The following is a 24,870-nucleotide window of genomic DNA, read 5'->3' as shown; positions in this document are numbered from 1 at the left end:
TGGCTGCACTCTGTCACTACTGAAGCTTCAGAGAGGAGGAAGAAGTCTCATACACAGGGACTTGATATGCAGGAGCTTTTTTGTTCCTTGGAAATGGTAGCTCGCAGCAGCAGTCATATGAAGAGTATTGCTTTGTGTCTCAAAGGATTTATTTCTACACACCATTACATCAAACTCAAATAAGCGGGGCATGGACTGATCCCTAAGTTAGAAAGCAGGAGGGAGATCTGTCCAAAAGACAGTGAAGTTTCATGCACAAAGACGTGCGTGTGTGGAGGGAAGTAATCCATACTGTTTCTAGCCAAAAGATTGTTTTTGGCTGACTGCTGGTGGGCCTGCTACAGCCTCCAGGCACTTTAATGAAATCCAATAAAGAATAAGAGATATAACAGGAAAAAAGACAGGACAGTTCAAGCCTTTGTTAATGGCACTTCGAATGTGACTCTGAAACCTGCTTTGACAGTAAAATTAAGATAAAGAAGAAAGAAGACAAATGATGGTGAATGAGGACATGTACTCCATCACAGAGATAATGTGGGCAATCCATCAGAGGATATCTTTAAGTGTGGTACAATAAAATAGCTTTCTATTGGCAGTTATACGCACCTTGAACAGAAAGAAAGGCAAAGCTGCTCTCACCAGCTTGCTGGGCGCTGCATTCAATTTTTCCGGAGTCATTTAGCTGGGTGTTGTGGATGATCAGCTCTGAGGTAAATTCATCATTATTGGTATAATTCTGAGAGGTGAAGCGGCTTGATGTTTCAATAGGTCCGTGAGGATTAATGACAGTGAGTACAGGATTTGCCTTGAACAACCAAATGAGAATGACCCATCCTTTCATAACAGTGCAATTAAACCGGGCTTCTGAACCAGCAAGGACTGTAGCATTAGTAGGGCCATTTACAATAGAAGAACAAAAGCCAAGTCCTAGAAGGAAGAAAAAAAAAATAAAAATAAATAAAAATCACACCACCTGTAAATACATAAATACCAGCAAAGACATCTGACTTAATTTTTACTTTTAGAAAAAGGTGCTTTTAGAAAAAGATTCTCATCTCATTTTTTGTAATGCCCAGCAGTCAATAGTTGAAGTCATTAATGGTGAATTGAAATTGTGACTTAGGAATGTTAACCACAGAGCCATAAGCAGTGGTCAAATGTTATGTTTTTTTAATGGATCCCTAAAATACTCATTATAAACCCTAGAAGTATAGGTTTACAAGGATTTTTCAAAAATTTAACCTGAAACCTTTTTAACAGAACCGGAGATACCTTTCAGCGGTGTCTTAGATTAAATGCTTTTCTTTAAAGATGCGTTTGACTTTTTGTCTCTCCTCCCATTCCAAAGTCACCTAATTTTCTCTCTTCAACAGTTCACTAAAGAGCAGAATTATCATTTTGCTGAAGGAAAAAAAATCCACTTTTAGATAAGAAAATACATGAGTTCTTTAGGTGCTAAATAAATAAAGGAGTATGTAGCCTGTCCCTTCTCCATACCTCTTATTGCCACCGATTTTTTGCATCCTTCCATACTCTTTCCCCTATTTGCCTGCCTCTTCCCTTATTTCTCTTGCATGTACCCCCTACGTTGTTTCCCACCATCCCGGGCTTTCTGCTAACCAGAGCTGCTTGAATTCATGAGTTTTTCCTCCTTAAAAGGTACCGTGAATTTTAGACACTATCTTTCAGAAATGAAAGCTTGTTTCTAATCAAGGCATTTTGTTTTCTTCTCCTTATCAGCAGACCCAGAGCCTCTCGTTGCCCTCAGAGGAACGAAGGTGCAGCTGTTGCCCAGGCAGGTGGTGGATCCCGTGTGCGTGGGAAGGCAGAAGCACTTGCTTCTACTCATCAGAAAGTAAAGGATGAAGCCTCTTTCCAAAATGGCAACTGTGACTTCAGTCCCTGAAATACCCAGGGGAAGTGGTCAAATCTTTAAATATTTGTCAAGGAGATAACATTATATACTCTGAGGCACAAACCTTCAAAGATTAAGAGTGACCCAGATTACTTTTTGGTGTTTTAGGGACTATGACTTGGGAGAGCAGCATTGGGTGAAACTAGGGGACTGCTTCTCTGGGTCTTTGTACTTTATGACTCCCTTTGGATTTTGGCTAGGTTCTCCAGAACATGTTATGTCCAGGTGAGTAGAGCAAAGCAGAGGTAATATCAATGGCTTTCAGGGAGTCAAAAAATTCTGAATGTCTCCAAGGACAGAGATTTCATGAGCTCCCTGCAGATCTGCCAGTGAGACCTAACTCACCATCGAGTTTTACATCACTTACTGGCAAACCTTCATCCCACAGAAGCACCAGGACTGCCAGAATTACTCCTAATGATTCAAGCTGTAGCTCTGCACAGTTACAGCAATTAGATGCTACAGTCCATAGCAGTGTAATTAAAACCCCTGTCTGCAAATTCAGTCTGAGCCTAAGTGTTCAGCTATTTTCCAGGAGAAAGAGAGAGTGAAATGGCTGTTACTCCCTTGCTAAGTCAGGGCAATGAAGTGGCTTTAAAGATTTCATTCAACCTGGGTTTAGTTCGTTTTAGGTAGTTTAATTATTAATGGATTAATTCACAAATTACTGAAAAAGTCATTTTTCATTCAGTCATTAGCTGACATGAGAGGGGGAGAATATGCTGTATTCTTTCATACAAAAGGGATATTTAATGCTTGTATAAATGCTACCAGAGCACAGTCTCAGTTACGATGCTGCAACCAGAACCTTGGAGCATGCACCCAAGGCATATGGCCCATAATCTCATTGCTCCAACGTCATCATTTTCTAATTCCCAGCTCTCACTTAATCCTAGGGAGTTTATATCTACCCAGCTTTGTGCCAAGAATCGTTCTTTAATATAAATAGCTCCTCTCTTTCCTCCCACCCACCGCATGTGTTTACAGACAAGAGTCTTTTCATTCTTTGTTTTGCAGGTTTACACAAACCTAGCTCTCCCTGGCTCATTGTACGCTTGACTCTGAGTTCTCTCCTATTTACAAAAACCTTCACAAAAATTTTGCACATTCCTGGGTTATGTTGCCTCTGTCAAGCACCTCATTCTCCAAAGTATATCTGTATGTGAGAAATAAAACATTAAATAAAAAGCAAACTTCACTTCTACCGATAGTTAATAAAGCCAGATAAGATACGTTAAATGTTTGACTTAGATGGTTCTTTTTTTCCAGTAACATTTACTCAAAGCTCTCTTCAGTCATGTAAAGGTGAACCAAATGCTTTAAATCATGAAACAGCTTGAAGACTAACTTAGCAACCAAATCTACATGGCTTTATAAACAATTAACCCAACAAAATGCTTAAAAGCCATTTTGTCTCTCTTCTGTTTGTCACTCCGAATGTTAGTGATTGCCCACATCTGTGGATGGCATCATTTACAGAGCTACCAGTTCTCTAATGAAAGTGCACTGAGAAAGTGCACTCCAGGGAGACCATTCATCATGTAATACCTCACTCTTCCTTGATATTCAGCACACAATTGCCACCATTTCTGTTCATAACTTGTTATTACTGGGCTTGAGACACTGTTCTAAGCTCAAATTCATCTTTGAATTATATATATATATTTGGACTCATACTGTAACCAGCCTTTACAATACTGCTCCTTGTATATCTATGGTGCCTACAACAAGTTGATGTACTGAGCTTTTTGACCCTCACACTTTGAATTCTTCCCAATTGGCTGAAGCAGACATAAACAGCTACCATAGACTCAGCTGTCCACAAACATCTTTAGAATTAACACTAAAATGAATGTAGTTGCTCATGAAGCAGGAGCTGCAGCACTTATTCACACTGCCCCCCTTAATGCAAGCTAATATCTGTGCATTTGTGTTTTATTTCTTAGCCTGTGCAAACACTTTTCTTTCTTAAGGAGTATAATGGTTTGCAATGGCTCTGAATAAATGACTTTCAGTACTCTGTTAGCTGTTAATTAATCATTTACTATGAGATCATGTCTGTGAGTTCCACTATAGTCTTGAAATTTATCCCTTAACATGAATTGTCAGGGATCATCTGCTCTAAAAATGTGTGGCTTTTGTCTTGTTCAGACAGTCAGGTTGGTATGAGTTAGTCCTTCATTTATCTAATATAATCATTTTTTTAATCAGTCCATAGATATGGTGGGATCTACATTTTTTTCCCACCAACCAGACCTGCTGGAGTAACAGATGTTTTTCCAATGACTTCTCTGAGCTAGAGAACAGATCCATAAGCCTTGGGTGGGCATCCTATGGGTAGCAAGAGGATCAAGGAATGGAAAGTAGCTCAACTTTGCCTCCATTAGTATCTCAGGAAAGCCCCAGCACAACCAAAATGGAGCTTTATGAGCCTTCTGCACCCCTTGCCAAAATAGTTTTTGTGATTATAACCTTGCCTCTTTATCGTTTTGCTTTAAATTTTTATCTTGCAATAGCATGCAAAGTCCCAAACCAATAGTGGGTTCCACTGTCCAACCCATATACAAACACCGATAAAGTAACTTCTGTAAGGTCGAAGAGGACATTCACGACAGAAATGTGATCTAAACACAGTTACCAGTGCTTTAAACCAGTGCTCTAAGTCCTTCTGCTGGGCTTTGCTTCCTGCACTAGGGAGAAAATTTCAGCACTGGTTTCATTTGCATACTGCTTAAAAAATATCTCGCAGATGGTTGCTTTCAGACAAATTAAGGCCTCAGGCTAGACTACCATCGCACTTTACAGGAATTATGTGTTCAGCTCTTAACAGCTGGTTTGACATCTGCTTTCCCACACGCAACCAGTAAAATATCCCACCCAGACAAATAACCACACTGATGTCTTTGCAGTAGGGAAATTTCAAGCGGTCCTCGTGATAGTGCATTACCCCTTGAATTTTGAAACACGGAGCTCTGTTGGGACACCTTCTTTGAGGCACATCACTTACACCTAGAAAGGGGTGTAAGTGGTGAAAGTTTAAGTGCCAAGTGCTTGTTGTTCAGTCCTTCCCAACAGCATGTTGAATGTACATCAGTGCCTGTGTGAACTGCTTATTCCTTCCTGTTACATGAATTCACTGTCACATCGTTGTGGGTTTTGAAGAAACAGAAGGGCATTGTTCAGCTTTCAGGGCTGTGGCGGGTGATGTCTGCACCGAGGGAATGTCATTTGCTGAAGAACCACCCGTGCCCTTTGTCACCAATGTTTTTCCTTCCCTACCTGAAATAACTCCAAAGAACCACTTCTTCATGCTGAAGGTTTTAGCAACAAGGGCATTGAGACATGGCTACTTTCTCTTCCTTCCCTCCTCTCCTTTGCTGAGTCAGTTTTTCCCCCTTTTATAAGTGATCTATATGGATGCAACACAGCAAAGGACAGGATATGTTTATCTTTTTGCCATAATGACTCCCTTTTATTAGCCTCGTTATCATATTTCAGAATTTTCTCTCCCTACGTACCCTTATCAGCCTCCCATAAACCCTACCTTTTATCCTTCAGTTTCTGTGTCTAGCCGCTGTCCCTTCTCTCTCTGGTATTTATTTGGTTTTCTACATCTTTTACTTCCATTCTGCTGCCCACTGCCCCAACAACAGCTCTGCAATAAATTGTTTTGGATTTGGTAAGACTTTTCTTCAGCACATCTCAAGTTTACTTCACAAACTAATAGTCCCAAAGCCGAGCTTTTTGAAAATCAAAATAGGTTAGAGCTTGTCAAAGCCTGCAGAGAAGGACTAGCTTGTTTTTTTGATGTTAACAAGACTTTAAAATGCTTATATAGGATGTTTCTGTCAAGTAACACTGGTCTATTGGTACTCAGTGACACATTTTGCCACCCACACAAACCTCTCCACAGCCCCCAAGAGTGTCTTCCCAATCTCTTCCCTCAGCCCCTATTTGATAGATGCCTCATGCAACCTCGCCCAGCCCTGCTGTTTGATTCCTCCTCCTCCTGCACTGTCTCTTGTCTCCAGCCATGAGGGTCCCTGTGCTGGGAGCACCTCCAGTGTCCTGACAGCAAGCTGGGACCCTGCACTGCACATCAACCTTGCGATCTGCAGTGCTACTGATGCTGAAAAGCATGTGGTGCCAGTCAGGGTGATGCTCAAACCAGCTGTTCCATGCAGCTGTCTCTGCAGTCTAGCCACACCACATGGCCTTGCACCTTCTCAGATCATGAGAGCAGCAACACTTCTTCCAAGAACAGCGTTTTCTCTCCCCACAATACACTTTTCCTCCCTGCTTTGGGGTGTGCTCCCATGGCTGCACTGTACAGTGTGGGCAACTCCTGCAATCCCACTGTGGCAAAACAACAAAATTGAGGCTTCCTTGCAATAATTACTCAACATCCAAAATTACAAGATTTAGGGACTGCCCGAGGCAATACCTTCATCAGCACATATGGATCTACCCTCCATAATAATTATTTCAAGTTTTTTTCACCCTATTTGTAATTTGGTGTCACCCATATCCAGTGACCATGAGCTTCACTACTTGATGACAACCTGTGAGGAAAAGTACATTATTTTGGTTTGCCTTAAGTCTACTTTCTAGTCGTTTTACTGGCTTCCACTAGTTCTTGTTGTTATGAGAAATTGTGAGTAGCCAGTCCACTATTCACCTCCATATAATTATTTTAAAATATCTTTACTATTTCTTTTTTCACAAGCAGAAAAATACTCCAATCTAATGAATCCCCTTCTCATACCTTTGATCACCTCTGTCACACTTTATTCCTTTCTCAGACCTAGTACGTCCACTTTGAAATGGAAGGGCTAACACAACATCCAGTACTTGGGATAAAAGCTTTCTGTGGATTTTTATAAGGTCATTGTATTTCCCCTGTTGAAAACACTGAGTGGTGAAATTTTCTCTCTTTCAGCAATTTGCTCTCTCTTTCCAAAGATATCTATACTTTTCCCCCACTATACATCTTCAGTTAACTGATGCTTTGTACTGAATATTTTCTGCTCCTTTATTACATACTCACTTGGCATTGTGACGTTTTCTGACAAATCTCCACAGTCTCTTTTTGAACTTGGCTGTCCCAAGCTATTTTGCACCACCTGCAAAGTCTGCCACCTCGCAGTTCATACTTCTCTTCATGGGATTGTTTAAGAGTTTGTTGAATATCACACATCCCGGTGCAACTCCACTGGGAACACCACTCTGCTCAGAGAACTCACTGTATATTGCATTGTGTTTCCTTTCACCAGTTATACTTTCCCTCTCATCCCACTGCAGCTCTCTCCTTTAAGAGCCTCTTAAAACCCCAGCTAGACAACAAGAAACAAATCAGCCTTGTCTCCATTACCCAGCTAGTCACTTTATATTCACGTTTTATTTAAAGCTCTGCCACCAGGATACTTTTTATCTGAATTCAGTATGAGACTCAGGCAAATGAAATGTAAATTGGAGGCCAAATAGGAAAATGATAATTTACACATATTTCTGGAAGCAAAATCAGCTGCTGATACTGAGTTCTCTGCAGACGCCCCCTCGAGAGCGGTCCTGAATGGACAGGAGAAGGATGAGCTAAGGAGAGGAATGAGTGGGGACATCCCAGCTCATTGGAAGTGATAGGGCAGCCTCCCCACCTACTCCCCATGCCACCCACTGCTCAGTCCTGTATACTGAAACCCGCTCTGAGCCGTTAAAATATTCAGACTTTACATGCAAACTTATCCATTTTAAACGCTTTGAATAGTCCCCCTCTGGGACTTACTGTTTAATCTGATATTGACAGTAACTGCCATTTACATAGCTTCAAAATTAGTTCACACTTTTAGTCCACGGTGGCTCATTTCACGGGTTATGAACGTGTCCTACCTGTTAGCGAGGCAGATAAGATGAAAAGGAGTAAAATAAATTTCTGGAACCTCTCCATTGGAGCATTCTCTCCTGGTCCCTAAGGCAGAAGAAAGCCACCGGTGGTCATTGCATGCTTGAGAAGAAGCTGAAGGACAGAACTTGTCAAGTAATTTGGAAATCAGCTGCTGCTTTGTGTCCTCTGACAAAATGTGACTTTATGTGACCTGTATAACAAACAAGGGGAGAAGATTAAATGAGGCAGGGTTTGGGAGGAAAACAGTATCTTTTCTCAGAACAACTATTTGAAAAGAAGTAGATGAGCTTTCGGTGCACAGAACTTAATTCAGCATAGAAACCTTCCCCTCCAAACCTCGCACCCCTCAGGCCCTCAGTCCATCCTGGCTATTACAACACTGCTGCTTCAGGATTGACTGTGTCGGGGGAGGGGGGGGGGTGGCATTTGCATCATTAAAGTTAATCAGCAGCAGCTGGGGAAAATAATTCTCTTAGTTGCCTACAATTGTGTGTGTGTGTGCGGTGGGTGCCCTGCCTGTGCCGTTGGCAGTGTCCTGGCAGGTTAATGAACCCTGTGCTCCGTCACTCACTGTCACACACAGCAACTGCACGGGGCCACGGCCTCCCCTGGGGCTGCAGAGGAGCAGACCTGTGTATGGAGGGGCTGTTGTCCCACCCAGGAAACAGGCATGAAGGAATGCCTTCTGCGCCAGGCAGCCTTTGGGGTGGGAAGTAGAAATACATCCCAATGCATCCCTACACACCCAAAAATATTGTATTTCTTTTCTGTGCATTTAATTCCAAAACTAGGATTCAAAAACTATGCTCTTACTCCCCAAAATAAAACACCGTCAGCTTTCCACAGTGGACAGAGATAACATACAGAGCTTGGGTGGGAGCCATCACCTTAATTCTGCATTCTCTGTTTTTCCAGCTTTTCTGATTCACTTCTGTGATACTACTCTCCTCCCCCTCAAAATATGTGGGAGGCACTTTGACTGCGCTGCTTGGTTTACAAACTTCTCAGCTGGGAAATTCAAGCTTTCCTTCGTGAAAGGGATGCAGGCCGGAGGCTGCGGTTTTGTGGTCAGCTCAAACTTCTTGTTAGGAAAGTGGTTTTGATTTCAGAAGTGTTCTTTGTGGCGATGCATAAATATTAGTATCACCACAGAGATACTGAGTTTGCTGTCAAAAGCATACGTTTAATCGCCTTCTTGTTTAAGCCAAAACTGTGCCAAGGGACAAAACACAAGAGCTCTGTTCACTAATCCATGCTTTGGACACGAGGGTCTGGCTGAGCTGAGTGCGGCAGCTGTGACGTGACCAGCTGGCAGTTTGCTTTGTTTTTCCCCATTTTGCAATCTTTCAGTTTGCCCCACAAATTTAAAGGGCAGCCCTGTGAATTAATCAACGTTTTAAACCGAGCCCGTGTGCTGATTTCTTCATCTGTGGGTTGGGAAGGGGGTTAGTTTGAGGGTTGCTTTGGGTTTTCCTGAGGTATTTTGAAAGCCTGTGTGTTTCCTTGGCTACACGCTCACCTGCAGGGTTGTGTGTGGAGGAGCCCCGCGCAGGCAGCTGAGGGGAGGGTCATGGTGTGCGACCCGCAGGGACTTCTCCCTTCTCCCTCCTTGCCCTAGCCTTCCGCACGTACACACGCTGACTGGTGGCTTTTCAGTGTTAGTATTATCGGTGGTATTAACTGAAACAGCCTGAGCGAGACACCAGGAAGCAAGTCCAAAACACAGTGTCGCGTCCTTTTCTAGGAAGTCACCAACCCAGGGAGGACCTGCAGGTCCAGAGAGAACCCCGGGAGCCAGCACATCCAAACCCAGTTGCACCAATATAAACTCAGCAAATTATTATGGAGGAAAACAAATGTGCTAGGACCTTGTGTACAATTCAGGCCAAGATCAGTAAATAACTTGGGGTGACGTAAAATGACAAGGGAAAAGAAGGGAACCCGAGCTTTCAGTTTTACCTTGTACATTTCGAAAAGGACTTTCAAACAAAAATGATCTCATCCCCACAAAGGGAAAATACTCTGAAGCAGAGTATTTTGCCTGATGGAAAATTAAATGCCTGGGGCTAGCCCCTGCCACTTCTTTTTTTATCTCCGGCTGTGATCTTTTCCTGGTCCACAGGTACACTGGTGGATTGGTGTCGCTGGCCTTGCCCTGACCTGAGCCTGTTCCGCACCCACACCGGAGGATGTTGGCAGCCAACATCCCACCGCCAGCCCCACTGAGGCAGGAGCCGAGGACAGGGTTAACCTGTGTTTCCCAGCCACTCCCTCTGCCAAGGCAGCGCAGTGCCTCTGGATTGCCTTCCCTGAACGCCAAAAAGAGTTTTCCCACCTGCTTTCCCTTACAGACCGCCAGCTTTCGAAGCCACACTCCCAGCCCTGGGCAAGCCCTCACCTTTTCTCCTGGAGGAATCCTTCCCCAGGCCCCGGCCTAGCCGCCGCCACCTCTGGCCGGGAGTGCCGACCTCTCCCCGCTCCGCCGCCGGGCTTGGGCTTCGGTGTGACATTGTCCCTTTGGTAGATAAGGAAATGGTCGTGTCTTCCCCCGCTAGCCTCCTCCCACCCGCCCCAATATGCATATTGCGGTGTTAATATTTAACCGGTCCTGCAGGAGGAAGGGCGTCATGCTGATGGCAGGCTGGCAGCAGAAAGTCGCAGACCGTCCCGACCTGAAAAGCTGGATTGGCTGATGTCTCAGGGGACGGCTGCTGGGCTGCCTGGACAGGGTGCAGTGACACACGGTGACATTTGCTTATCATATTCTGTAGCCACGAGGGTGTGCACTGGTGCTGCGTGCCCAGGCTGGAGCTAGTCCTGCCATCATAGCACTGCATGCAACGTGGCAGAGAGCAGAAGCATGGGGTCCGTCTGGGATATGGGGCCGGGGACAGAGCTGGAGACAAGACCCACGACATGGCACCAAGGGGACTGGGTCAGGGCCAGGATCAGCCTGCAGCATTGCTGGGGCAGGGAATGATGGCCCCAAGGACTGAGATGAGGGTCCTGGGCGGTGGGGGGACCCCAGGGAGCTGCAACAGTCCCCAAGTGATTATTTGGGTTTTCCTTGCCTTGCCTTCCAGTTTTTGTGTTGTGGATTTTTTTACACTATGTCAAGAAAATGTTCGTTCGTGTATTTCTATTTGATTATAAAATATTTTGATTTGCTTTGCAGGGTTAAATCAAACCTTTTTCTGCTACATCCGTAGTCATTTCTGTTCATCAAAGCTGCAGTGCTGCCTTGTTAGAGAGATGCTCTTGCAACTGCTGCAGCCTTCTTCTTCCTCTGAGAGCTGAACGGCATCCTTCATGGTTACAGCATCGTTGGCCAGTAAGTGGAATGAATGTGACATATCAGGAGATACTGATACTTCCATCTGCCGGGAAGCTTAAGTCATAAAGAAGGGACATAGGATTTTCCTGAACTGTATTTTCTACCAAGCACAGTAACAGTTCTAGCACGTTGAAATTAATGCCATGCTGACTCAGAAAAGATTCACTTCAGCAAAGGGAAATGAAACATCCTGTTTGTGGATTTTTGATCAATTTCCAAAATTAAATTTCAAAAACTTCACCTTATTAGAAAAACTATCACCCTGACTTATTAACAAAGAAAGAGCAAACCTACTGGGACTTTCTGAGCAATTATATATATATATATTCATTTTGCTTCTTTTCTTTTCCAAACATGTCTCCTGTATCAAGTCTAAAATATTGCTCTCTTGTTCAACCAAAAGCCTTAATTTCGTAACAGTTTTCTTGAGATACTTTCTATGAATACTTTGATTTCCATCCAAATAGAGCTATAGTAAGAAAAAGGAAAACATCTAATAAACAGTTTCCATCTCTGGTTGCCCAAGTGGGAAAAGTGCAGAAGGTTAAAATGGATTGACTGGATTTTCAATTTGGATTAATAAAGATAACTCTTCGTAAAAAAAAGCTTAAGAAAGGATAATAGTTGCTTTTAGATTGTACAAAACTATCATTTGGCACTACCAAGAAGAGGTTGGCTGTCATCTTTGTGATTGATCTTCAGGTAGATTTAAGCTGCTATTAGATCACCCTTTAACCTCCCCTCTGCCAGACTAAAGCTCTGCCCCCTCAGCATCTCCTCACCAGCGTTGTGCTCTCGATTTCTGGCCACTTGATCTCCTGCCAGTGGACCCTCTCTAGGTTTTCCATGCCCTACTTGAACTGAGGGACACGAAGCCATACACAGATTTCCAGATGTGTCTAGTAGAGGAGCATAATAGTTTCTATGAACTTGCTGGCAGCTCACCTCTGAATGTGATCTAGTACATGGTTTGTCATGTTTACAAATAGAAGGTATTGTTGGCTGGGATCCACCCTGGTGTTCATTTTACTCGGGTCTCCATCAAGATTTCCACCCACTATCACTTAGGTGCTACTACTGCAGCCTGTACCTCAAGGTTGTTGCATCTGATGGGCAGAGCTTTGTGCTTGGATGTCATGATGCGTCTCTTGGTGCAGTCCTCAATTTTATTGAGGTCCTTCTGGATGTCATGTTGCTGCATCTGTGCTACAACGCTAACTAATTACAGGCTGATCAGCTGTCTCTTTACCACACTGCAATCTGTCATAGTCTGTAGATTAACCAGATCCTTAAGCACCTACATGCATAATGATGCATATACCACCAATCACTTTTTTCACAAAAATAGGGTGTTACCTCACACTGAAAGAGGTAGAAATTTGTCAATTAAGTAATTTCAAAAGTTTAAATGGGATTGAGATCTACAAAGGGGTATAGACGCTTAGTTGTCACTGCATTAGCTACATCCAGCATAGGGTTCTCAGCATCCCTACTATATTGTAGCGCTCTGCATGCCTAAAGACCCTTTGATGCCTGTGTTTCTTTGGGAGGGCAGTATGGCTGTGGATCTTGGAGAAACACTACTTCGTGCCAAAGTATTGGAGGGAATTTTCAAACATAGCATTCCCTCATCTCCTTTTTCAAAAGGGAGGGATTCTGACTGATTGGGCCTTGGAAAACAGCCCCAAATAAGCAAACTGGTATTTGATTTGCTCTGGCCCATCTCTGACAGGAGGAGTTGAGCAGTGGTCCCCAGTTTATGAATGCTTTGTATGTTAGTACCTACCAGATGATGTGCCTGAGCACCTCAAGTTGGCCAGACCACGCTGGAGACATGTCCATGGACCCTGGGCATGCATCTTCATCAAGGTCTATCATTCTTCTCAAACCAGGCAGTCTGGTGGGTGCAACACATAAAAATCTATATCTGTAGGCAGACTCTGCGTCACTCTGGACTTATTATATGAGCTTTAGTACTCATGCCACTAGGGCCAGCACAGAGAATGTGAAGATACATTGGCAGCCATTCTGGAAGAGGTGGAGTATGGGGAGTGGGAGGAAGAGTCTGCCCGCAAGACTCTGAGCATTGCCAGATTTCTACAAACAGGCTCAGCTGTCACAGGCTGGGGACAGCACTGGTCTGGGGGGAAGTTTTTGCTTCCAGAGGCACAATTGTACCTCACTGAGGCACTCTCCTGGAAGGCTGGGTTCCTTCTGATTTTGGAGTTCCTCAGGTCAAAGTGGTCTGAAGACTCACATTTCCCACCCCATGAAAAAAATACCTGATGACTACTGCACAACAGACCACCAGCATGCTCAGGGCAAGTGGTTTTTAGCTCGACATTCCAAGTTCTGCTGGGACACCTCCATCTACACAGAAGATAAGGCTTCATCTGTTCAGCACCTCACTGGTTTTGCTGTCCCTTCACACAGCCTGCTGGCCCCAATTACAGGCATATCATTCCCACCCCCTCAATGTAGATAGGATTAGTTGAAGCCCACAGCAGAAACAGGGTGCATTGTGGCCTTCAGCATCCACCATGTCTGGTTCTGGATCTGACCTGAGTGGGAGTCATCAGGAAAGCACCTGTCACCTCCACCCACGCACTGTCTGGCTTAGTCTCATCAGCTGAAATCCTCCTGGGTGCATCTGGTGCACGGTGACTGGGTTCAAATGTCCTTTTTTTTCCCTGGGGCTGCTTAGGCAACCAACACATGTATTAGTATTTTATTATTATTTTTCACTGCCCTTGTTAGTTCCTTCCTTACTTTGACTTTTCTAACGAACCATCGTATCATGATGAATGCAGCCATTGGCACTGGTTAGTATCTGCGTGGGATAAGACATTACGCAGCATGGTAAAGGGTACAAATCCCCAGCCACCAATAGCAAGGTACACATACAAGACTACCCATACTTATGAGTGTTTGAAAGATCAAGTCCTAAGTTTGCCAACCTGATGCAAATGGAAAATCATTTTGTGAATCATCAGCCTGTGTACCATGCAGATTCCTACCTCCCACTCCAGTTTCTTCTAGACACTTCTTTCCAATTCTCCCTTTTTCTTCTGCCTGTGAGTAGGAGGATTTTTGCCCATTTTTTTCCAACCCTTCCAAAGTCGTTTTCGTACACCATATCTTTTCTTCTACAGCTACTCAAATGTGTAAGCAGCTGGAGCAACCCTCAGAAATTTTTTGCTCTGGGGTGTGTTAGTCTGGAACATATGCCTATACAGCCTGCTGTGCCAAGCCACGCTCCGAGTGAAATGGACTTTTATTTAAGAGTTGCCTGGTGAAGGCTTCTGTCATTGTTGCTGTGGCCATAAGTGTAATTTTTTTTTTTCCTCACAGGAGAATTGGACAAATTTTCACGACGGAAATTGAAAAGCAGTTAGACTCCTTTCATTTGTAAGTTACTTCTAATAAGCAAGAGCACAGTGGGGGAAATCACCAGTCCCTGCACTTCCATGTTTTACATTAGCTTATTTAGCTGAGTCAAAGAAAGTGTGATCAGAGAATGGGAGCATTGAAATAAGGAAGAGGCACTTACAAATACAACACTAAAGCTGATTTGACATCAGGGCTAGAAGCAGGAATAAAATTATTAATTTTCCTATGGAAATTGGTTTGAAAAGTGGTTTGAACATTATAAAGGTTTTGAGAAATAGCTGTATATTAAGAAATACACGTTCTTTTCTCTAGTGAAGAATAGGAGAAGTGAAACCTTTAGAAAAGGCTGGGGTAAGAGATAAGCTGACCTAGGGACTGAATTAGATGTTTCTTACCTTGATATCTACATGACCCTTCTCTCTAGTAGCTGATCAGGACAAAGAGATGCTAAGATATGACTTTTCCAATTCTGCCACACTTTTGTTTCTTTCTCTATGCTCTTACTCATATTTTTTCTACTGTTTGCTATAATATTTTGCCCTCTGTAAGGTGTTTCTCATTCACAACAGTTTTTATTTGTGTTAGTTAGCTATAGCAGTCTAAGTGAGACATGCAGATCCCGCTCTCCTGCTCTCACAAGCTTTAGTTTTAAATATATTTTTTAATTCATCTGTTAATATATTGAAGACTAATAATTGTTTTAAGTTTTGTTTCACTATTCTCCTTAATCAGAACCCAGATGCACTGGAGGAAAAGCTCATATTTTAAATGAAAAGTCAATTTGTAAAAGATGTTTTTGTGAGTGAACAGAAGAGAATTACTGGACAGACAATGAACTATCTGAAAGATGGGGCTGCTTCCTGTGACATCACCTTTGAATTGCTGACGTGCTACAAAGTGTGGCTGTGTGGGCACTTCCAGAGGAGGTAAATCCGTATGAATACCAGTAACAGTACACAGCATGCAGGACACCCCTTAACTACTGCTAGCCAGCTAAGACACAGGTGTCCATCCAAAACTATTTATCATGGATGATTTCCTGTAGTCACTAAAGATAGAAAATCACTACCAGCTGATACTTCTCCTATCCTGAAACAGGGGTCTAAGGCAGGTAAGATACAGAAGCATAGAACCATAGGATAATTAAGGTTGGAAAAGACCTTCAAGATCATCTGGTCCAACCACCCCCCTACCACCAATGTCACCCACTAAGCCATGTCCCTAAGCACCACGTCCAACCTTTCCTTGAACACCCCCAGGAACGGTGACTCCTCCGTTTCCCTGGCAACCTCTCCCAATGCCTGACTACTTTTTCTGAGAAGAAATTTCCAACCTGAAATTTATCACGCTTTGGTGAGATTTGCCTAATTATTTTGACTATGGAATAATTTGAAAGACTGGATTGGACTGGATATGCAATATTAGACTGCAAAAGGTGAGACCAATCCCACCAAGATAAGATGCTTGCCATTGATCTGAAGAAGTTGGCTGTTGTACCCTGGCCTATCTCCTTCTCCTTGTCTTATCTGCCTAGGAAGGCAGGTCATCTTTGTCTTGACCTAAAGATTCATGAAGTGATGCTACCATGATTCCAGGCCTCAGTGAGGCTTACTAATATAGCTCACCTGATTTTTTTCATTTAGATTTTTTTTTTTCTTCAAAGTTTATTATAAATTCATAACTCAATGAAGAATTGCTTTGGACCCTTAATAAGGAAAGCTTTAAAAATAATCTTCTCCCAGATTTTCACACACAGGAGGCCACACAATTAAATGCTTTATTTGAATTAACATCTTTGCAGATTTTATTTGACCTTAATAAGCCTGCACATCTGCAGTATTCTTTTCCAGTATTTCCTTGGACAGGATTCCTTCTGAAAATCATTCCTCGCTTCCCCTTTGGCAGGTATATTCCTCCTCTCCAGTACTGAAATTGGTGATGAGTTGTAGCTGTTACAATGAAAATGTCATAACTTAGGAAACATATTGAAAACATTCAGCATGGAGTCCAGGCAACAATAAGTAAGTAAGAAAGAAAGTTTATCACAGAATGAAAGAAGATGCAGCTTTGGTGCTGTTAGGAGGAGTGTAAATCTGAGAAGGAAATTTTTAGTGCACTCTAATATATCAGTTACCCTAGCAACATTTTCTTCAGCTTTAGAAATGTTTTGTCTCCGGTCCAAGCCGTTAGCTTAATTGCTTTGGTTATCATTCAGTTTATTCTAAGGAACTTTTCAATGCACGGTAGCATGCCAAGAAAATGTAAACATCGTTCTGTACACTCATTATAATCACTATTACATTCTTCGTTATTGCTTAGGGTCATGATTTTAGACTCCCTTCTAAGCTCTATATGCACAACAAGAGTCTTCAAGGAGTTTGGGTAAAATGCAGCTCTGCCCAGAGCTCCCTTAAACCTGGTGCTCTCCATACCTGTCAATAAGTCAGTGCAACTCCAGGCATCACATCAACAGTGCACAAGCCTCATCAGTGATATGCATTCATAAGCACTACGTCCAGGGCTCCAAATTCCCCTGGACATCCCTAATAGTGCCAGGAAAACTACCAATGGGTATGAAATTATACCCTTTTTCTTTCTTTGCTGGTATTTTTGCAAGGTTGTCAGTTATGAGAAACATTAATGCTTACTCTTCTGAATATAGAATATTAATGAATATTCCCTAAGTGACCTAGAGGCACGATCCAAGCTGACACTGCAAAGATGAGAGAGCAGATTATCACCATAAAAGTAGGCACTGTACTGGAAGAGCTCTGTCCTTTTTGCATTTTCATGAAATGCATCCTTATGACTGACATCTTACTGCTCCTTTTGGGCATTCAGTTAAGATCACAATGTATAACAGGCAGGTTTGGTTTTGTGTTTTGTTGTGGTTGTTGTTGGTGGTGGTTCTGTTTTTTACTTTGAAATATGTCTCCTATGCATTGTACTTGTGATACAGAGTCTGTGGCTGAAAGCTGCCTTTCACGGTAAGAAAACTTTAGTCCCCGGCAGAGGTTGCTTCAGATATTCAGCTTCTCTTTATGCTTGTGTTCACTGCTATATTTTGGCTTTCTCAGACATGGGAGCAGTAAAACTTATTTTGATATTTAGCCATTACCTTTGCAACACTCATATGTAAAATAAGATTCCCCAGAAGCTTAGGGAACTGATGAGCATGGAAAGATCTCAAGGATATGGTAAAGATCTATGTGTTTTTAGGCTAAAGTTTCCAGTCCCTCTTCTCACCTATTCCATGCACTACTTCTTACAGCAACGCTGGAGAAGGCAGTACTGCTCAGCTACATTGGTCTCCAGCAGCAACCCTTCTGCCCCTCAAGTTAAACTTGCAAAGCATGCAGGACCTGGCCTCAGCATGGTCAGGACCCCCAGAATGGGCTGGGAGCCCAGGTGAGCCCAGCCTTGGTGCCTTTGCACGTCCTCACCCTGGGCACAGAGCTCTTCACGCCAGCACCAAGTGCTACTCCTCAGCTGCCTCCTTGCCCCAGCAGGAGCAAGCTGCATGGCTCATGCACACCACAGCTCAGACCCACTCCTGCCTCCTGGCTCTGCTCTCTCTTTAATTCCCTCGTTGCACCTTTGCTAGCAGAAGCACGTGTAAAAGCTGCAGGTCTCTTTATGTACTGGAGTCAAACATTTACTTACAACCACTGTTCCAGCAATAACAATTAAATTAAACATGAAGGGAATATAGCTGCCTGGAAGATCTACAAGCTGGAGGTGTAAATCACAGCACATAACTAATTTATGACATTCTGCTCCTACAGCTGTACGCTGACGTTTTTTAAGTGTAAGGGTGGCTGTGATTTCTAAGTGCTTTTGGCAACGGAAGAATAGGAAACTGACTGCATATGCCTCTGTCCCAGCATCCAAAGCCATAAAGGAAGCAAGGCCAGGTTAGGTCAGCAGTCAGACACAAGGGATATCATGTACTTGATGCAGCTGGAGAAATCCAAAGAGGGGACTTGGATTTTTATTTTTTTTTCTACAGAAATAATGAGCTTTCGATTTTGTGAAACATACAGCAACAACAAGGGCATTTCTGAACAAGAGAAATTGTCCAATTACATTTTTCAGTGAAAATGTACTTGAGTAAATTTTTTAAAAGGATAGCCTTAAACCACTGTATTATTAGACTTTGAAAATAAATAAATAAATCTCTATTTTCTCAGCCAGAACATGTTCAAAATACAAATCTGTTTTTTTCAGGTTGGATCTCATATGTCCTGCATATCTGTCTTGTGACTGAGATGCTTTGCCTCTATGTAGTGCGATACTATCTGTAAATACTTTGGGAAATATATTGTTGGCATGAACCTAAGAAATTAAGGCCACCTACAAACAAACAAGCAAAATATTCCAGAAAGTTAAGCGAGGAAAAAAAAAAAAGATAAATCAAAATATGTAGGTAGTGAGGAAGAACTTTTCTATTTGCAGTTCCTAGTTCATAACTGCTTGTGTTTGGCAGGCAGTCTGACTAGCTTAAGTTATTTGACATTTCTCTTGTAAGTGATAGGGGGGCAGAGCTGTTCTTCCTGATCCAAAGGAGCATGCCAGTCAAGCACAAACACTGCTGGCTACTGTGACGCAGGCAACACGGTTTCAGGTTTGTGCTGTTTCTGGATCTGGATCTTCAAAATGATATAAACTGTGGTTAAAAATGTATTTTTTTTTAATTTATTTTTTTGCTACCTTTGTTATGGGTTTAATAATCTCATACTTGACATTCTTGTCATTTTGGAAAACAAACAAAAAAACACAAACAGACAAACAAATAAAAAACACTCTGTGTTTCAGATCACAGCCTGTTTATAAGATTCTGTTTTAAGCTACTTTTGACTTAAAGGTGTACCATGTGCAGATCGTTAATGGTAAGGGTGTCACATGGCAGGACTGCATGCTTAATACTTGAGAAAGCATTCTCATTCTTGGTTACTTCGTCTTTCATGGGAATTATGTACTTGCCTTAGGAAGAGGAACCAACAACTCTTATTTTAGGATGTGAAAAATAAGTGTTTTAGAGAAGAGGAGAAAATCAATTTTAATTGGAAAAAGAGCAAACCTCCTGACTTGACTTCATCCCAAAATGTCAATACATTCACAACTGAAAAAGAAGTGAACACACAAAGCTATGGTAACAAAATATTTTATTAAAATATTATACATTGAATAGTTAGCTCAACATTCTCAGGTTCTATGCAAATAATGCAAACATTGTGTTTTATATAAACATTGCACAGTATCCTGCACAAATCCAAGATCCATTATAGGTGGTTAGCCCTTGTGTTCCACTCAGCTTTTACATAAGGCAAATGTTTGATTGCAAAAATCTATCCTGTATTCTCAAAATATCTTGGAAGGGTGATACCTCTTCAGCAATGCTGAATCAGACAAGGTACGTGACCAAATCCTTCATGGACATTTTTGAAAATCTTAACCTAAATTAAGAATAGTTAGTTGATGAGTTGGGATTGTGAAAAGTATATTCATTTTTCTGTATTCAAAAACCGACCTTGCGTTGGAAGAAATACATTATGCTGAAGTGCACTTAACCAGCTCTAAGACACTATCAACTCTGTTGATTTCTACATGCCTTATTACTAAACGAGAAGCACTTAAGTAACTTTTCAGAGTAACTTTCCAAAGCTATTCATAAAAAATTGATTTAATGATCTACTGACCCAAGAAGCATAAAAATGTTAGGATAATGCACATAAGCTTCCAAGAATTTGTCTACATTCTCTTATTGGCCTATAAAAAATTTAGAAAGATAAGTGTATGTACACTGCAGTATTTTGTTTACCATCCTAGCTACATTTCCAATCTTTTTCTGGTCGTCTATCATAGGAAAATACACATATTTTGGCAAAAGGTCACTGAACAGTTTTGATTGAGTTAAAAATTACGATATGTCTGAAGCAGCAAAAACTCATTTGATTTAGCTGATATGTGAAAACTGACTATCTTTGTGGCTTTGTTTCAGTAAATAAATTTGCCTTACATGCAGTCAGCTACTTCTCTTAAATCACCTTTTACAGCAGTATAATCTTATATTTTGAATAATTAATTATTCATTTACTATGTTCTAATTCAAAGTAGCCTATTGAACTATTGAGATGTATGAAATCACTATTGAATTTTATGAAATCACTTTCTGATTTATGTGAGCACACAGAAAATCGTAGGTTGAGGAAAATAATATGCAGCGACCTAAAGCATTCACTTGGGAAGGTAATTTGTAAAAAGGAGAGGAACAAGCTACCTGAATTCATAACATTTCAGCCTGTACTCACTTGCTTCTTATTGGCGATTTAGTGTTGGTAGGCCAAATGTTTCAGAGAGGCAGGACGTTAAATCCTTAACAACACATATTCAGTGGGGACAAAATATTTCAGATGCAGTAATAAGTAGGCATCTTGCACAGGTTGCTAGAAATTTCAAATATGCTCCCAGGAAACAGCATCCAGAATGGGGCAGTTTCTTAAAACAGGCCTGAGGACCTTATTAGCAGTGGCACAGCAGCTATGAATTTAGCCCAAAAATATAGGGTTAGCATCTGCAAATGTGATTAACAGAGACTAGAATCATCTTCCCTGACAGTAGCTATATTCAGGTAAGTAGGAACACTCCTAACTAAAACCTGTAGTCTATAAGGCTAGCTGGACCTGTCTGTCATGGGGAACATTTCCGTGATGGTACAAGGCCACAAACAGCTAGGGTAAGACATACTTAATGCTGTTCAAGAACAGCTATCCTTCAGTAAACAACACAAAATGTCTCCAGAAAGGAGACTTTACCCATGGCCACCAACTCAGCCTGACAGAAGATCAGCAGCAGCACCGTCCCAGGAGCCAGGTGTCACCATACCTCTTGGATCTCAACACCTAGTGGAGGTGAACATGTAAACTCATCTGTATATAAACAGAGGGCTGGTCTGCCCACACACACTGATTGGACTGGTCCTGCCATCTAGGGTCAGGCCGGTGCCAGGCACAGAGGTGGGAGTGAAGCATGTCGAGGTGTGTAGAGGGGAGGAGAGACCCACAAGGGATTGAAGGATTATTTCTCAGAGTAACAGAAGAGGCCAGTGTGAGCATCAAGCTGCACGGTGCTGTCTCAGCTCACAGCCCCTTTGCCCCACAGGAGTGGGAGCTAGCAGAGTCCAGAAAACTTTCCTTTATGATCAGTATTTTTCCATAAAGTAATAGAATCACAGAATCACGTTTGGGTTGGAAAGGACCTTAAAAACCACGTGGTTCCACCCCCAGCCATGGGCAGGGACATCTCCCACCAGACCAGGCTGCCCAAAGCCCCATCCAGCCTGGCCTTGAGCACCTCCAGGGATGGGGCACCCACAGCTTCTCTGGGCAGCCTGTGCCAGGGCCTCACGGCCCTCAAAGTGAAGAATTTCCCTCTTACATCTAATCTAAATCTCCCCTCTTTTCGTTTAAAGCCATTGCCTGTCCTGTCACTGCATTCCCTGAAAGAGTCCCTCCCCAGCTTCCCTGCAGGCCCCCTTTAGGTACTGGAAGGCCACTGTAAGGCCTCTCCAGAGCCTTCTCTTCTCCAGGCTGAACAACTCCAGCTCCCTCAGCCTGTCTTCACTGGAGAGGTGCTCCAAGCCTCTGATCATGCTTGTGTCCCTCTACTGGGCCCACTCCAACAGGCCCATGTCCTTCTTTTACTGGGGACCCCAGAGCTGAATGCAGTACTTTCAGCAGTACAGTAACCAGCTTGCACCTTGGTACAATAACAATAAATAGCAAAAAGACTTTCCTGCAGTTTACATGGAAAGAACAGTGATTTAAATGCTGTTGCTAGGCTTGTCCTGTCCAACCCTTTGCACATACTGAAGGTACCAGCACAAGCAGACATGCTGCAGCAGAGAGGCCAAGGTCTGATACACCTGAAAAATTGGTATGGGAAGCAGAAACACCATTCAGCCTGGAGCTGGGCTCTGCACCCACTAGCACAGGGTATGTGCTAGGGGAAGGCAAACAGCTCCTTTGCCACCCACCCAACCACCTGGTTAGCCATGTCCCTGCAAACACCAAATGCATGGCTATTTTCTGAATGGGAAACTTAAAATAGAGCAGATTCTTCTTCTATCAAAAAAAAAAAAAAAAAAAAAAGTCTTTCCTGTATTTCTTTCATCATAATCGGTGGACTCAGGTTATTTACATCAGAAGAAAATAAATAATATAATGCATGTTCTACTCTCTATATTATATTCTCTATATAAATATAACTCTCTTACTAAACACTTTTCAGGATGGGACATATTTCTGCAGAAAATATTTATCCCGCTCTTCAAACACAGGCAAGTGAAAAAGGACACTTGGACAACGGTCACAAAGTTGAATAAAAAGAACAGAAACGATATAAATAAATAAAACTAAAGTAATAAAAGTATTCTATATTAGAATTTCTGATTAGAATTTCCTTATTTGAGAGTGTCATAGAAAACCTTGAAAGACCAGAATACCTATATGACTCCTTGTTCTCTTCATCGCTGGATCTTCCCTTGTGAGCCCCTCAAAAAAGACTCGGCAAGGCTGGCAGGTCTTGCTTCTTCACTCATCCTAAATACCAAGTTAGACACCTGCCTTTATTTGCACAAGCCTTGCCCTGGCTGGAAGCATGGGTGGTGTTCACCTGCCCACCACGTTGCTCCCAAGAAGGCCAAATGTGGCCAAGAGCAGCCGTCAGAGCCAGAACTGCACTTCCCACCCCTCCTGACTTTTACCAGGAGGAAACCACGAGGCTCAGGCTGGAAGGGGAGCCCAGTGCTGCCCAGCTGGACCTGGGTAACGTGGGGATTGGGACCATGGGGCACTCTGACCCTGCTTCCCCTCACCAGTCCTGTTCCTGACCCCACCTGTCATCACCATGGCCCACCACTGATCTTAGGACCAAACTCATGACCATTATGATCTGGACTCTTGGCTGGGCCTGGCCACCACCCGAGGGTTTGTCCCACTCCCTCATATGGCTGTGTGGGGCTGAACCCACAGGGCTCAGATCTGCTCACATCCCAGCCCACCTGCCCCTAGGGAGCAGCACTGCTCTTGCTGCTCTCTGGCAACAATATTTCATGCACTCCAGAGGCATTAGATCTTTCTTTGCTGGTAAAACTGACCTTTTCTTTACGTGGATCAAATGAAATAGGAGTATTGAATAACTCATGAATTTATGAACTCCTGCCTCCCTGCCCAAATGCGTTTTCCGCTGCATCTGCTGTAAGGACTCAATTCCTTATCTATGAAACCTACAGACATCCTAGTGATTTTCTGAGTCTTTACTTGGTAATGAAATAAGAAATGAGCTTCCTAGTCTGAATGATTACTTGGCCATATTCTTACTACTAGGTCTTGCTTATGAAAGAAAAATCCTACTGTCTTTTCAACCATACACACCCAGTTCCTCACAGGGAAAACATCTAAATCAGATGTATTAATTAGTTCACTTTAAGGAATCTAGTTTAGCCTTGATAAATCATTTACAGTAGCTTTCAATCAGTCAAAGTGAGGTATAAATGCAAAAGGTGTCTCCTGGGTCTGTTGCAATAGAGAGACCTGGACAGTCTGCACAGACACTCCTCAGGGACATACGGGAGAGTCCAGTGAAGGGCCACTAAGACGATGAAGGGGCAGGAGTGTATTTCCTGTGAGGAGAGTCTGAGAGAGCTCTCAGCCTCAGAGACTGTTCAGCCTGCAGAAGGGAAGGCTCACGGGGAACTCATCAATGTCCATAAATACCTGAAGGGAGGGTGCAAAGAGGATAGAGTGAGGCTCTTTTCAGTGGTGCCCAGCACCAGAACGAGAGGCAGTGGGCACAAACTGGAGCCCAGGAGGCTCCCTCTGAGCACCAGGCAGCACTTCTGTGCTGTGTGGGTGAGGAGCCCTGGCACAGGCTGCCCAGGGAGCTGGGGTGAGAGAGAGTTGCCCAGGACCACTTGGGTTTTAAGTAACTCCAAGGACTCCTCCTTGGGTTATTCAAAACCCTAGTGGTCCTGGGCAACTGGCACTAGGTGGCCCTGTTTGAGCAGATGACCTCCAGAGGACCTTTCCAACCTCAACCGGTCTGTGATTCTGTGATATGGACCCATATCTACCATATGATCATTTCAAATGGGTGGCATGTAGAGGGAAACAAATGCACATTTCATGTCACCCATTTTATATGTAGTCTTACGTGTTCACAAGGTGGTCTGCAATACCTAGGGTTATCTCAGGAGTGCTGCATGGGAAAATTCTTCCATCTCTGAAAAAAAAGAAAGAAAGAAAGAAAGAAAGAAAGAAAGAAAGAAAG

The 24,870-nt window shown here is 42.9% G+C and overlaps 1 protein-coding gene across 1 annotated transcript in view; it reads right to left on the bottom strand.

Moving 5' to 3' along the window:
* The window catches only part of IGSF5 (immunoglobulin superfamily member 5), a 29,788-nt gene extending 19,407 nt beyond the window's left edge, over positions 1-10,381 (bottom strand). The window contains exons 1-3 of the mRNA XM_035315824.1: positions 10,216-10,381; positions 7,802-8,007; positions 607-927 (exon numbers count right to left, since the gene is read on the bottom strand). Of these exons, the coding sequence (XP_035171715.1) occupies positions 607-927; positions 7,802-7,859 (379 nt within the window). The 5' untranslated portion in view covers positions 7,860-8,007; positions 10,216-10,381. The remainder of the gene's footprint in view (positions 1-606; positions 928-7,801; positions 8,008-10,215) is intronic.
* Positions 10,382-24,870: the final 14,489 nt, after the last annotated feature.

The sequence above is a fragment of the Oxyura jamaicensis genome, chromosome 1 (assembly GCF_011077185.1).
Source record: "Oxyura jamaicensis isolate SHBP4307 breed ruddy duck chromosome 1, BPBGC_Ojam_1.0, whole genome shotgun sequence".
Classification (NCBI taxonomy): domain Eukaryota; kingdom Metazoa; phylum Chordata; class Aves; order Anseriformes; family Anatidae; genus Oxyura; species Oxyura jamaicensis.
The sequence above is the reverse complement of the archived record's forward strand: the minus strand, read 5'-3'. Positions and strand labels throughout refer to the sequence as shown.